We start from the raw sequence: 13992 nt of genomic DNA on the forward strand, positions 1-13992 counted from the left end.
TTGTGTGTAAAGAGCATACTGCCTAACCCTGCCTGGTCTTTACTTCATAACACAACAGTGTTGTGAGCTTGTAGATCGGCTATCTTACAGTATAAAATAGGAATGATGTTCAAAGCAGGACCTCTTTTTATTTCCATGGAGAATAAATGACAGTTGCAATATGGGTACAAATAGGCCTACATATTGTATTTGAGGCAAAGTAATAGACTATTATATGGTGGAGACTGAGTAATGGGAAACAGGCATGAAGCGTTTTGAACCAATGGTTTCAAGAATAGGTGTGCGTAGTATGCCAGTGACTACTGTATATTGAATAATTGCACCAAGTTCTGTATTTTTGTTTTTTATTCAAAAAGAGACAGTCTCTAAACCAATGTGCATTCATTCATTCCTTCATGTTCACTCTCTAGTGCCTGCTGTGATGTTGCCCCATTATGTCTACTGCTAAAACCCTGGACCAGGATTGACCCCTAGTGGCCAATATGAAATTAACATCAGATGGTCTTCAGTTTTTCCCATCCATACTTTAAAGCAGTGGTGGACAAAGTACTCACATGTTTGACACCCATGCCCAGCTTGGAGTGTTTGTGTAAACACAAACATTGAAGACAAAAGTGTGTAATTGAGTTACTTCCCACCACTGCTTGTGAGTGTGTAACGTTTTTGTAAAAAAAGGTTTTCAAATGAGCCTCATGGTGACGCTATAACAGGCAAATACCTTGGCTCATAAAGCAACTCTCCATATAGGCCCTGCCCATTTCTGCCTGACAAGATTGTCCGGCATTAATATAATTTTCTGTAAAACAAACCTTATGCTGCTGTTTATAGAAATGTTGTCCAAACCTCACACAAATCATTACACATTATCTCTGGAGTCATGTGGTCAAGATGTACTACGAGTCACATGTTTCATATTCCATTCCAACTGGTTATGACTGACTTCAAAAGTTTACAAGACCTGGGTAGGCAACCTAGCATGGCCGTGACCTGCGCCCCGAGGGGAACACTTTTCTAATTGATTACTTTGATTAAACATTAACCATATAGTATGCAGTTGAAAGACAATTATTTAAAGAAGCTATTTGAAAATAGGGGGAAAATATTTTTCCAAAGATAGGTGAGCAAGTCTTGCTCTGCCACATCCCAGAGGCCTGGCAAGTCAACCCAGTTGTTATTTGCCATATAGCATACATTGTCTATGGAATGTCAAATTCTGCCGTGATGGCTTTACCATTATTATTTACTACTACAGTGGAAACGAGGTGTGTGTCTGTTGCATGTGTTTCTATTACTGTCTTGTCCGCCCCATTCTTAGCTCCCTAAAATTAAGTGGGTCTTTCTGGCAGGATATGGGGCTCCCAGAGACAGACAACCTGATTCAGAGATGTGGAACACCTGTGCCTGCCAGGGGACCTTGTTTAGAACATAATGCCAATAGTTATTTTCTTCCAGTTTTAGGTTCCCTCTTTTGTTTGGGTTTAGACCATGTTTGGACACTTAAGTGAGCACTCAGGTTGTCTATCTTTTTGAAGTTCTTTAAAAAGTTGCACAAATGTGTCTTTTAAAAGCCCTTATTAATTCCCCTTTCCTGTTTAAACATTCTACTAATATGCCATGAGAAGGATCACATACAACTTGACACCAGAGCAGTGGTAAGTAAGTACTAAGTAGATTATTAATGGATGAAACACATATAAATCTTCTATTGTATATCCAGTTAAAGGAATACGATTAAACATTTTAAAAAAAAGGTCAAGTGACTGTAATGTATATTTTAGAGATCTGTCGCTTTGGGGGTCTGTTGGTGCCTCAAACACAGGAAAAACATCCATCGTGACAAAGTGCAACTTATCTGAATTGATTCACAGAATGTGTAACCCTTTTAGGCCTGACGTCGAAATAATAATAAATCATGACAATTTTCTAAAAGATTTGAGGCACATTTTAACGATTTTTCAAAAATAGCAGACCTACAAGCTAACCACCAAAAGGGGTTCCCGGTCAAAATGGGTTAAACAAACAGTTTGAGATTATGGCACATTGTAAAAAACAAACACAAAAAACCTGCACGCACGCACACGTACACACACACACACACACACACACACACACACACACACACACACACACACACACACACACACACACACACACACACACACACACACACACACACACACATCTTTTTTTAAGTAAATACATCTGAGGTCAAATCAATAACCAAGAACTTGCACTAAATCTTTGACTCCTGATCTGTAACTGCTAAAACGTGGACCCTGGGTACCGGCATGTAACTTGCAACCTGAGTCAGTCAGTGACTTGAATTATTCTGTACAGTCTGTAAGGATTTGTAAAAAACACGATTGAGTCCTGTTGAGCTTTGAGTTCATCTATAAAAGTGCTTTGAATCAGTTGAATGTAAGACAAAGAGCTGTTTAAAAATAATACAAAAGAAGTATTACGAAAAACAAGTGCTGGAGAGCTTCCAGTTCTCCCTTTTTGTTCCTCAGCTCATGACTGGAGCGTTGTCATTCTGGTTTTCACCTGAGAGGAGTCTCTCTGTCTCTGAATCCTCCTTCTTCTCTAGGGAATGGTCTATTCCCAGTACACACACAACCCTGAAAGCAAAGACATATTCATGTGAAAATAGAAAAATAACAAATATCTCTGAATATATCCAAAAGAGGAAGTTTCACAGTGCAGTAGAGAGTGCACTGTGAAACTTCCTCTTTTATTTAACCATTAAGCATTATTTAAAACTTAAGTTCATGATAAATTGAGGCAAAGTTTACAGCGTTACAGAATAAATATACTGTATTTACCACACAGATGGTATATACGGTATAGCATTTAATGAACGCTTTAATTAGAAAGCAGATATCCGCTGATGGTTTTCAGTGCTTCTGTTGCAGACTGTATGACGGAAGCCTTTGAAAATTGTCGGAGTCAAAAGTCTGTATATCTGCTAACAAAGTAGCTAATTAATTAATATTTGATCTTGAACAGAATATAGCTATTTAAAATGTGTGAACGTTAATGTTGCTCTGAAATGTTATTGGACTCAGAACACAGACTGTTAGAGTGTAAGACCAACATATACCAACATTTGTAATTGTTCCTGTATGATCTATTCTCACAAGTCACAACTCTGCTACCCGCATTAATTTCCCCTGAAAGCCTGTGACCACCAACTACAGAGCATGCTTAAAGTGCACAACTTCCCAAGTCTAGTTTCCTCTTCATACAATCCTGATCTTTGTGTCGATTTTTGCTCTGCATAATGTTTATTTGTACACACCCATCATACAATACTGATACTGATCCAGTCCCAGGTAGAGATATGCATCAGATGTCACAAGGCCGCATTTGAAAACGTCACGTCGTGTTACAGTATGTCATGTGTCTTACTGTATGTATGCCCGAAATGGCTGAGCCATCTCATTTCTGTGTCCCACTTTGGCTAAGAAAAGGTATACTACTACAATATGTAATGTAATAAATAATGGTTGTAAAAAATAGTGCCTCCTTGAAACACAAAAACATACATGTTCCTCTACTAACCCTCTTGTAAAAGGAATTTTATCATTTCAGGACCAAGGAATTTGATTAGACAAAAGACATTCCATGAGTGCTGATACACAGCATAACGGCACTGGAATGTTTCACGGTCGGTAACGTACTGTAGTATCATGTGATGATCCGATCCGCACACTATAATGCTCCACAAACACCTGTGGCCACACTGGCCCTGCAACCAAATCACAGCTGTGCTGATCTACTGTAAGTGTAACAGTACTGTGATATTGCTTAATTCTACAGTATAGTAGTCTGCAAAGGACACTTGTACATTGACTGTAGTGACAGAGCGAGAATCAGCAAAGCAAGGGGGTCCTGTTATGTCAAACATAGTCTCGCATAGCTAGACAACTATTCCACAATCTCCGAATTCTATATAGAGTCTGGAACTACACCTCCCGAAATCCGAGTAAGGAAGCTACCATTTCATTAAAAAATATATATTTTAAAATATCTTTAGAGCTTATTTTTTTATTTCCTTTTCTGATAAGCAGCAAGCTATATATGCTTAGATGATTTCTATTCATATTAGGATAAATGTGCGCGACTGTAAAGACGAAAAGGAAGTGTTGAGGAGGCTCCACTGTATGATGAAAGCATTTGGAAATTGCGAGAGGCAACATTCTGGTAACGCGAGATGTCAAAGACTACCTTCCATGTAGCTGAGAGTGCATTGCATGTGACTGTGTTTTGTTAGTTCACTCAGACAGTTTCAAGTGTCACGCTATGCTGCCCCTGACTCAGCACTTTGACTAACACAACAACTCAAGATACAGCATGCCAGATGTAGGGATGTTCTTCATTTAGTGATATCTTCTTAGACCTTAGTGTTTTATGACCACCAGGCAGATAATATGGGAGATGCTTTAGTATGGCAAGTATGGCAAGTACACAGGAATGGATCATTACTTATTTGTTTGGTGTGGTCTCTATGGCAATTTTGCTCATAGACAGATTTATTTTACACTACAACCAAAGCAAATCATAATATGATACGGGAAAGTCCTATTAAAAGGACTAGTTTTCTGTGTGGGGTTTGCATATCCTCCCCTTGTCCCCTAAGGTAGGTACCCTCACAAAATAAATGAGGTATTCCTGGTTAACATGACACTGCTGTAGATATATTTGGGGCCTTTTGGCCAATTATTTTTGGACCATTAGCAATGTGATAACATGTTGAACTTACCCCAGCAGTACAATGGGAATGGAACAGAGTCCTGCAGCCAGTATAAAGCTGAAACCAGGGTACCACGACACAGTTGCTGCATAGATGGTAGTGAAAACAGTATATGCTAAATTGCTACTTAGGCTATCCACGAAGGCAACACAGGCAAACAGAGCTCCTGTAGAACAACACAGGAAGGGGAGAGAAACACACAATAAATTAGTAGTGACATAATGCACACAGGTATCATAGAAGGAGCATAGACCACTGACCAGAAAGGAAAAGTACAGTACTGTATGAAGCCAACAAGCAGGACTTGTTTGTTTTACTCCATTATATGTACTGTAGCTTGCTTACCTTGCTCTGTCTTTGAGACAAGCTTTGACATCATACCACGTAGAACTGGGAATGGCATGATAGCCAAGAGCATTGGTAGTCTCACTGTGGTCAGGAACAGACAAGAGTGGATGTTATTAGAGCACATTACTGTCTTGGAACAAGTTATCAACTTTATTTTAGCAATTCATAAAACATTTATTCCAGAGCTAACAGTATAACATGTTTTTCATTACCCGTATTTGTCCAAATAGTAGCCCGGTGTTTAATATGCTAAATCGATTTGGACCCTGGGCGTTTAACCCATTTTGAGCAGGAAACCCCTTTTGGTGTTAGCATTATGTTATGCTTTAGCTATTTTTGAAAAATCGAAGAACGACTGACATAGAAACATAGCTTTTTCAGAAAACTGTCTGGTTAAAAGGAACTGGTTAACTGGCTTTTTTTGCAGTAGGCTTTTATTTATTTTTGCACCAAACTGGTTACAGTTCCTGTTGAGCATGTTTTAGTGCAAAATTATAGGGTATGGTGAACATACATTGCAGGCAATGCTGCTAATATATCTCCGCTGTATCTGTATGGCAACTTTATTTAACTTTGAATGTGCCATAGAACACTGTGTAGGCTATCTATCGTTTAATGTTCTCTCATATACGATTACAAAGGACATTTTGTCTATAATTCATTGCATAATTAGGCTACCTGGTCTGAACATGGTTCAGAACCGTTTCACTCTCTCTCTCTCTCTCTCTCTCTCTCGCTGGGCATTATTATAACCCAACGTTCCCATCTCTCTCCGAGTCGGAAAGGCATATAAAACATGATGTATACACTCAATGATAATATACACTTCACGGAGTATAGCTCACTATGAATTATAACAATCGGTTGTGAATTGGCTGAGTATGGCGCGAGTTAAACCTACAACCTTTTTTGGGGGGGGGGGACGCAGAGCTTTGGTGTAGTGGTGTTCTATACTTGTGGTTGTGAGGACCTTTGCTAGATTCACGGTGAGTGGTGCACCAAAAATAGGAGAGCTGCGGACGCGACACTTGGAGACATGTAGATCTTCTATTTTCGGCGCAGGACACCGCCATTCAACAAAATATAAATGAGGCTGACTAACATAATAATCAGACCCCTGGCGTTTATTAGGTAGTGTATAACAATTTCGAAAATGTTAACTTGTAAACTTCTCACCCAGGAACATCAATGTAGTGGTGTTGGCGAAAGCCAAAAGGGTCATCCCTGCCATGACGGAGAGGATCCCTATGAGGACAATTAGCAGCGGTGGCACGCCACAGTACATCAACGCTGACACTCCCAGAAAGCTTGTCAGGAACACCGAAGTGGACAGGGCCGAGCCGTAGCCGATCAGAATCTCGCTCCAGCAGAGTGGCGCCTTGAGCTCGTACAACGTGATCATAGAGAGTCCACCCACATAGGCGAAAGAGAAGGTGGCGAAGATGAGGAGGATGAGGACTATAAGGACGTTTCGTCTGCACGTGGCCCCTGCGTACAGATGGTAGATCCCATAAAGCATCTGCTTCAGGTCAGAGCGGCGAGGGTGCCTGTTTACGGCGGCATCGTCTTCCGGGGGCTTTTTGACGGTCTCCTCCAGGATGAACACGGCATACAGGAGGCAGAAACACTGTAAAATGGCGCCGGTGAAGAAAGGCCAGTTGAAGCCTGCGGCCCTCAGGAAATAGCCGGAGGACAAGGAAGCCACCCCAGACACCAAACCGATCACCATGTCCACCCCGGCCATTCGCAGTGTCCTCCTCTGCCCGTCCTCGCACAGGTCAGCAACATAGGCGAAGCATCCGCCTAGGAACGTTCCCAGACCGCCAAACAGCGAGCTGAGCAGGGAGGCGCCGATCAGCAGGTAGACGTTGAGCTCAAAATAGGACAGGGCCAGGAAGGACAGGGTGTAGATCAGCGAGCCGATCAGAGGCAGGATAATTGTCATCTTGCGTCCTCGCTGGTCACTGTATGCCACCAGCAGGAGGGTGACGGTCAGGGATGGTATGATGCTAAAGAGCTCAGTGTAGAGGGAGAAAAGAGACGCCTGCCTCTGCACCTCCTGCAGAACACAGAAGACAGAGAATGCATCAGTGCCAACACAGGGATATAGGTTGCTGTAGTTGTCTTTTGCTGTTTTTGTGTATTCTAGACTAGAGCATTGGCATTGCCCAAGACACCAATGAATGGGCAAGTCAAAATCTCAAGATTGTATTCATAGCTAAAATAGCTGATCTACAGTACAAGCTTACAGGTCCAAAAGCTGGTAGATCTGCAATTTTTGTTGTTTTTGAAAATGTGTGTGGGGGGGGGGGGGGGGGGGGGGGGGGGGGGGAAGAAAAGAAACAATTCAACCCATTCTTTCATTTCAGTAATTAACCTCATTAAACCGCAGGAAAGCTTTTGAAATGTGTTTAGTGAAATACAATATGCTAGCCAAGACAATGAAATAAAGTAATGTTTTGTTCACAAGCAGAAGGAAAATACACGCTTTTCCAGATCAACGGCTCAGTTCTCAGTTCCCTCATTCAAAGCGCTTAACAATAAATTCACCTGGTCTACCCTGTCATACTTGCGTCACAATAACAACATAAGCCAACATGAAAAAGAGGAAATAAGCCAACATGGTGACACCTGACACCAGAACATCCAGCATAAATTCAAGACGTCTTTTCATATTCTATTGATTATGGCAACACAGCAGCTAACTGTGGTTACTGTACCTGTTTTGTTTCATTTCTTCTAACCCGCAATATGACCTGAGCTTTTGTAGGAAATGTTCCATGTGAACATACTGTGCAAAACAGAAGGAATTACCATGTATTATTATTTTTTTCCCCACACAAATAGATACTAAAAAGAAAAGTGTATTATATAGGCATGAGAGATAATGAAAAGTCACACCTGTGTGAAGTAAGTGGTGCAACTCTGTGTGGGGGTCCCCGGAACCAAATGCAATTTCCGTGCTCAGACACACCCAGCCACCCACCCAGCCACCCAGCCACAGGCACACACAAAGTTACTTAAAAATTAAGATGAAAAATTAACAAATTAACTTGATGACTTAAGCATGGCTTTCTTTGTACTGTATGTATTTTACTTGTGTGTTGAAAATCAGTGTGATTCTAAACCAAATTAAGTTTATCATGCTTTTTGCTTTCTTGTGTGTTTGTGAAACCAGGTAATCAATTAACCAAGGATAGTGGATTGACCCTGCCCATGACCGGCTTGCCACGTGGTTGTCTAAAATAAGCATGTATTAGTTCTTAATGTATTATAGTTATTATCTGTCACTTATCACTCAAGTGAGTTTGAAAGCATAAAAGTCTCCCATACCTACTGGGAGAAATACAAAAATCACACCCGTGTGAAGTGAGTGGTGCAACTCCGTGTGGGGGTTCCCGGGGGGAGGGTTCCAGACTCACAGGAACGCACCCAGGGTGCCGGCCCGGTTCCGGCGAGCCGCCCCGTGTCCGAAACGGTTGAGAAATGACAGAGTTACCGTGTGCCGGTCCCTCTACTGTATACCCTCTATTGTACTGTACTGTACTGTCACTGTGCGTGTGTGTTTGTGTGTGTGTTGTTGCACAGGTTGTGCACAGGTGGTGAAAAACAACCATGCTGTTTTCGTGCTCATACCCAGCCAGGCACCCAGCCAGCCAGCCAGCCACCCACACACATAGCTCCGTAAGGGAGTGGTTACACCACTAAAGAAATGGGCAAACACAGCAGCATGATTTGTGAACTGTTGCGATAAAAGGTTAACCGATGTTTCCTGCACAATCTGTACCGTGTGAACCCCTGCCATAGACCTACTGCACATATAAACAGCTGCTACCTTTAAATACATATTAAATTAGATTTGTTTGTAGACTTGCAATAGTTTGGGGGAAAATTCTGCTAATTGTCCCAAAAGTGACTGTAAATGATTGCTGCTATTTGTTTCAAAAATCTTTATACCCTGTATATACTGTATAACATGTATATAACATTGCAATGTGACATAGCTCTGTTTAACACAATGCTGTGTTATTATGTTTTGAGTGATTGATTGAAGTATTATTAACAGTTTGCAGAATTACAGTACATTTCAAGCACAACTCAATACAAAAACTGTTAACTGTGAGTGGACGACACCAGGCATAAAGCATTGTTTACAAGAGGGTTTACACTTGTTTACAAGAGGGTCTGTAAGAGGAGTTTTGAAATGAGAATACTATCCACCTGTTGGTTGTCTGTCAGAAGACCTATTCTTACAGGAGGCCAATGTCTGACCATGTTTGACCACTACTGACCACACCTTCAATGTATTCTCTGCTCTCATGTGTGTATAAAAGAGAGCAATGTAAAGTGCCCAGGAGGCTTGCATACGTGCAGTCTCCCTGGGCTGGTGAACCCTTGTATTAAAAAGTATCATTGTTTCAGTCCACTCTCTGCCCTGTGTAGTTCTTAATGACTCTGATATGAGTTCTAAAAATATCTACCACAGGTCCACCATTTTCATAATATTTAGAGACATACAAATATACACTTCTATAAAGCCAAAAACAGGAAATCATCATAAAGGAGATAAAAAGGCTTGTTTTGTTGCTGCTCTCATTTGCAATGGGTAAAGTAACTAAGTACATTTACTCAAGCACTAATGAGCATAGACACTTGTATGGCCCAATCAATCAACCCCTTTGAAGTTCAAAGGGATCAATTAAGAGCTTCTGCTGAACTTCCCTTCCCCCCTCCTCCCCCCACAGACAGACATGTCCCTGTCAACTGTGCCAAGGGATGCATGTCAACATAAACAGTGGAATGTCAACATAAACATTGGAACAAAACCAAAATACACCTAGAGGGATGTGTGTTACTTTTTTTTATATTTTTGAGGGACAGCCAGCCCTTCCTATATACAGGTTAAATGTTTTTTTTTGTTAAAAAACATCAAAAACGCCATGGACCATGGACAGAGTTTAATGTTTGTTTATTCACGAACACAAACTAACACTAACTAACTAACACAAACACACCATTAACAATAAAGAGAGTTTAATGTTTGTTTTGTCTGTGTTTGTTTTACATCACCATAGTACATCACCAGCAACATGAGTTAGACTTTAATATATTAGCGCCCCTCACTTCACAAGGGTGTGATTTTACTTAATTACATCTCAGAGGCAAATATTGTACTTTTACTCCAATTATTTGAAAACTTTAGTTACTAGATGCTTTGCACATATAAATTATTAGTTTATAAAAGGTACATAAACCATGCACTTTATCCATATTTTATACAAAAGGTCACAACATTTGAGTACTTTTTCTTTTGGTACTTTAAGTATATTTTAAGCCAATACTTTGAATTATATTGTGGTATTGCTACTTTTAAATAAGTAAAATATCAGTACTTCTTCTTCCACCACTGCTCATTTGTAACTTACCTCGTTTTGGTCTGTATGGTTGCTGCTGATGTTTGTTAATGCACATATGGAGGCATTGTCAGAGACAGGATAAGTGGTGTTGGTGATATCCTTCCAAAGTCTTCTGTATACATACTGCTGCACCAGAGGATACACCAAAAAACTGGCAAAGGCATATAGGCCAATGACAGGCTCTATGAGGAAAAGACGCTTCATCCTGATGGCTGTATCGAGAAAAGTCCCTAAAATAGCGAGGAAAAATGGAGAAAAAATGTTTTAGAGCTCGCTTGTTGTCAGGTGATAATCGGGTGAAGGTAGGACAACTGTATGTATTAAAGTTGATCATCCGCACGAGTCCACACACACAAATGTAATTATTCTACAGTAATGTGATTCAAACTGTGGATTAAAATGAACGACACCGAGAAATTACAGTTTGACGACAGGATCATAAAATAGATACTGTGGAATAACAACCTGGAATCATTTATAGCCTGTTATGACCCAGCTATTGTATTTGTTATATTATAGTCTAGTTCTCCAAACTAAAACTTTTTCTTGAGATGAGATCATGAGAGCGACCTTGTGATCAATCATCAAACACAGATATAGGTTCTCCCCAGTGACAGTGACGATCTGTAAACAAGGCAGCATGAAAGGTTGCCTTTGATCGTCAAACTTGACAAAATAAAAATGCACGCCCTGGAATAAATACGTTACGTACCTTTTAAATTGCAGTTTGCCTCATTGTGTTTTGGTCTCACTGACGCATAATAATGTCGGTCAACAAATGCATGTTTTATCTGTCGTTAACAATGAGGTCGTGTTTTGATCTCTGTCTGTTTAACTGCCGTGTCTTATGAAATTATGCTTTGCCGAGTCCCACCCCTGTTCTCCGATAGGACAGCGGTCCATCGTGATGATTTACAGTAGGCTACAGTCAATCGTGAGGACATTTTGTGACTTTCTGTGACAGGCTGTGAAAAGACTACATAAATGCACTATTCTTATGAAATGTGAGTAGGAGTAGGAACAAACACATTGTTTGTGCAGTGTTAATCAATGACTTGGCATAACAAGCAACGTTAGTTGTTTCGTACGGTTTTGGGTCAAGATCACATAGCCCGGAGGGACGGTCGCACTGTAATTTGCTGGTTTGGTTGTCTAGCAACCGCGTGGCTCTGGAAACCGCGCAGGTTGTCCGTGCCGTTAACTTATTAACTTACTGCGGTATTTAATTATTGTCCAAATGTGCAATCTACTTGTGAAAACTGATGTTTGTTCAGATAACACATCATAATCATAAACGTATATGTTTAAAGCAGAGTTATACGTTTATCATAACGAAAGGGACTGTAAATCCTGTAGTAAAAGCAAGTCTATAAAAATGTGTTATTATAATAAAGTATTTACACTGAAGTGCGCGCGCACGCACGCACGCACGCACGCACACACACACACACACACACACACAAACACACACACACACACACACGCACACACGCACACACACGCACTGACTGTAACCGTCCCACGTGCACGGCTGTCCACAGTCTATGGTCCAGTCCACACTCCACAGTAGCCAATCTCACCATCCGGACGATGGGATCATGTCCAGAGAGGGCGTGTTTTGTGGCGGACTGTACCATTGATCGTATGGAACGTACCATTGGCGATGAGACGGGAGGGGTTTTGTTGTGACAGGACAGTCCACACACAGCAGCAGCCTGTGTGAAAAAGAACCCGATACACCGGCGGCGGCGGGGGAGACGGTAAGGCGAAGCACCAGTGCCCTTCCTCACTGTTTCTTTAGGCAAATGAGACAGAGCTTTCATTTAGGAACACATTGAAAATGCGTTATGGGTTTACAATGCTGCTGGTTTTACCAGTGCAGTGAGTGCACGGCTTGCTGTACAATCCAGAATGATAAGCTAACCTCGAGCTAACAGGAACAGCATCATAATAATGCTAGGAAAGGAAGCTAGCGAATGTTAGCTAAGCTATATTTTCCTGTTGTGCTGGTGAACATTGATAGATGCCATTAGACAGCAGCTTATGTTCATATTCGTAGCATGTGGTTTGTTCAACTGTCCATAATAAACATGTACACAGATGCGGTGTGGTTCACGTTAGCTCTTCTGTATTCTGTCGCTGTGTAAAGTCGTGACTACCAGTGGCAGGTACGTACTATGCTATGGGATCCAGTCCAGTCCTTTGGCCTAACCATTAATCTCCACCTGCAGAACTGGTCTTCAATAACGTTGATCTGAGCAAGCAGCGCCGACGTGTTGGGTCTGTGATTATTACAGCATAATGACAAATGTTTTGCTACCGTTGAATCAATGTATTGCATATTAGAGATCCGATCAGAGACCTATGACATACACAGTCAGTAATATCATAACAGCATCACCAATACACTGTAATGCAACGATTAGTTGTGGCAATAATAATGCTAAAAGACTGCTTTGAATTGTTTTAATCATACTGATATTTTTTGAATTATAGAATCACATATAATTTACAATTTAGGCATTTAGCAACACACACTTATCCAGACAGACCAACACATGAGAAATCAGAGTAAGTGGCACGAACCTTAGTCAACAAACGCAACGTCACACAAGTTGAGTGCAAAGAAAGTTGAGTGATTCAAATAAGAAACTATAGGACAGGTCGACAGGATAAAAACCTTAGCATTTGTCAAAACATGGCTCTAACATTCTTAGCATTTGTGCTCAGGCAAAAACTAATTTAAATGATAAAACATGTGTGAACAAGTAACCAGCTATATCATAGAATATAACTACTAGCATCTATCAAAACTAGGCTATACTTTTATCCATGATCTATCTTGTATGTTTTTTTATTAATTTTTCAGTAATAACTTCCCTTAACTTCCCTTTTAAAATATTTGCCATATCAAAACTGTCCCATTACTATAATACTTACTGATTAATAATTTATACTGAATTACTAATAATTGAACTACATTTTGAACTAGTAGTAGCCTGCAGTTTGGTATTGCAGTGTTTGTTTTGTACTACTTTGTGAGACCTGTGAAAGGTGCTATATAAATATGTACTTACTTATTATTGTGTAATTCAATGGTGACATTGCTCCATAGTAGTAACTCTCAAACTGAAACTACAGAAATGTATTGCATCATAGAGAGTAGGGATGCACCCAATGAGAAATTATTGGCCGAATATAGGAAATGGTTTGTAGCTGTATCTTTAATTGTTGCATAATAATGGCAAAAGACATGATTACATGTTCTGTATCATCATGACCATGGTCTGCTAATTGGTTTTCAGGTGTGACGTTGGTTATTTCACCTAGGATCAACAATGGCCTTCAGCAAGGGATATCGAATTTACCACAAGTTGGACCCACCTCCCTACAGTGTCATAGTGGAAACCAGGAACAGAGATGAATGTCTCATGTTTGAATCAGGAGCCGTTGCCGTTCTGTGTAAGTCACTTT

At 40.6% G+C, this 13992-nt stretch overlaps 2 protein-coding genes across 7 annotated transcripts in view; one reads left to right on the plus strand and one right to left on the minus strand.

The window, feature by feature from the left end:
• Positions 1-248: 248 nt before the first annotated feature.
• Positions 249-11359, minus strand: LOC308326789 (lysosomal proton-coupled steroid conjugate and bile acid symporter SLC46A3). 3 transcript variants are annotated; one of them, XR_013965127.1, is made up of 7 exons: positions 11231-11359; positions 10528-10748; positions 6278-7160; positions 5099-5182; positions 4763-4919; positions 2018-2618; positions 249-1879 (listed from the first exon to the last, which is right to left on the minus strand). XR_013965127.1 is itself a non-coding variant. In XM_080779818.1 (6 exons), exons 2-6 carry the CDS (start codon positions 10720-10722, stop codon positions 2507-2509), a joined length of 1431 nt encoding a protein of 476 aa, XP_080635944.1. In that variant the 5' UTR covers positions 10723-10748; positions 11231-11359; the 3' UTR covers positions 250-2506. The 3 variants fall into 3 exon arrangements, 1 of the variants encoding a protein (XP_080635944.1); XR_013965128.1 differs by having other exon boundaries at positions 250-2064; positions 2151-2618; XM_080779818.1 differs by having other exon boundaries at positions 250-2618.
• An 853-nt stretch (positions 11360-12212) lies between these two features.
• synj1 (synaptojanin 1) overlaps positions 12213-13992 on the plus strand; it is a 40130-nt gene continuing 38350 nt past the window's right edge. For 3 of the 4 annotated variants that reach the window (XM_080780307.1, XM_080780310.1, XM_080780309.1), the window contains exons 1-2: positions 12213-12278; positions 13824-13980. In XM_080780307.1, the coding sequence (XP_080636433.1) occupies positions 13857-13980 (124 nt within the window). In that variant the 5' untranslated portion in view covers positions 12213-12278; positions 13824-13856. Of the gene's footprint in view, positions 12279-12749; positions 12799-13823; positions 13981-13992 lie in introns of all 4 variants that reach the window. The other variant, XM_080780308.1, reaches the window with a different exon arrangement.

This window comes from Protomyctophum bolini (genome assembly GCF_963924005.1).
Source record: "Protomyctophum bolini genome assembly, chromosome: 13".
NCBI classification, from domain to species: Eukaryota; Metazoa; Chordata; class Actinopteri; order Myctophiformes; family Myctophidae; genus Protomyctophum; species Protomyctophum bolini.

What these genes read in the sequence shown, in the direction of transcription:
- LOC308326789 (XM_080779818.1), bottom strand. Translation starts at nt 10,722, where the DNA reads ATGAAGCGTCTTTTCCTCATAGAGCCTGTCATTGGCCTATATGCCTTT. An exon ending in TGTCTCAAAGACAGAGCAAG is followed by an intron (nt 4,920 to 5,098) that starts GTAAGCAAGCTA and finishes GTTGTTCTACAG; the next exon opens with GAGCTCTGTTTGCCTGTGTT. An exon ending in ATTCCCATTGTACTGCTGGG is followed by an intron (nt 2,619 to 4,762) that starts GTAAGTTCAACA and finishes CTTTGCTTTCAG; the next exon opens with GGTTGTGTGTGTACTGGGAA.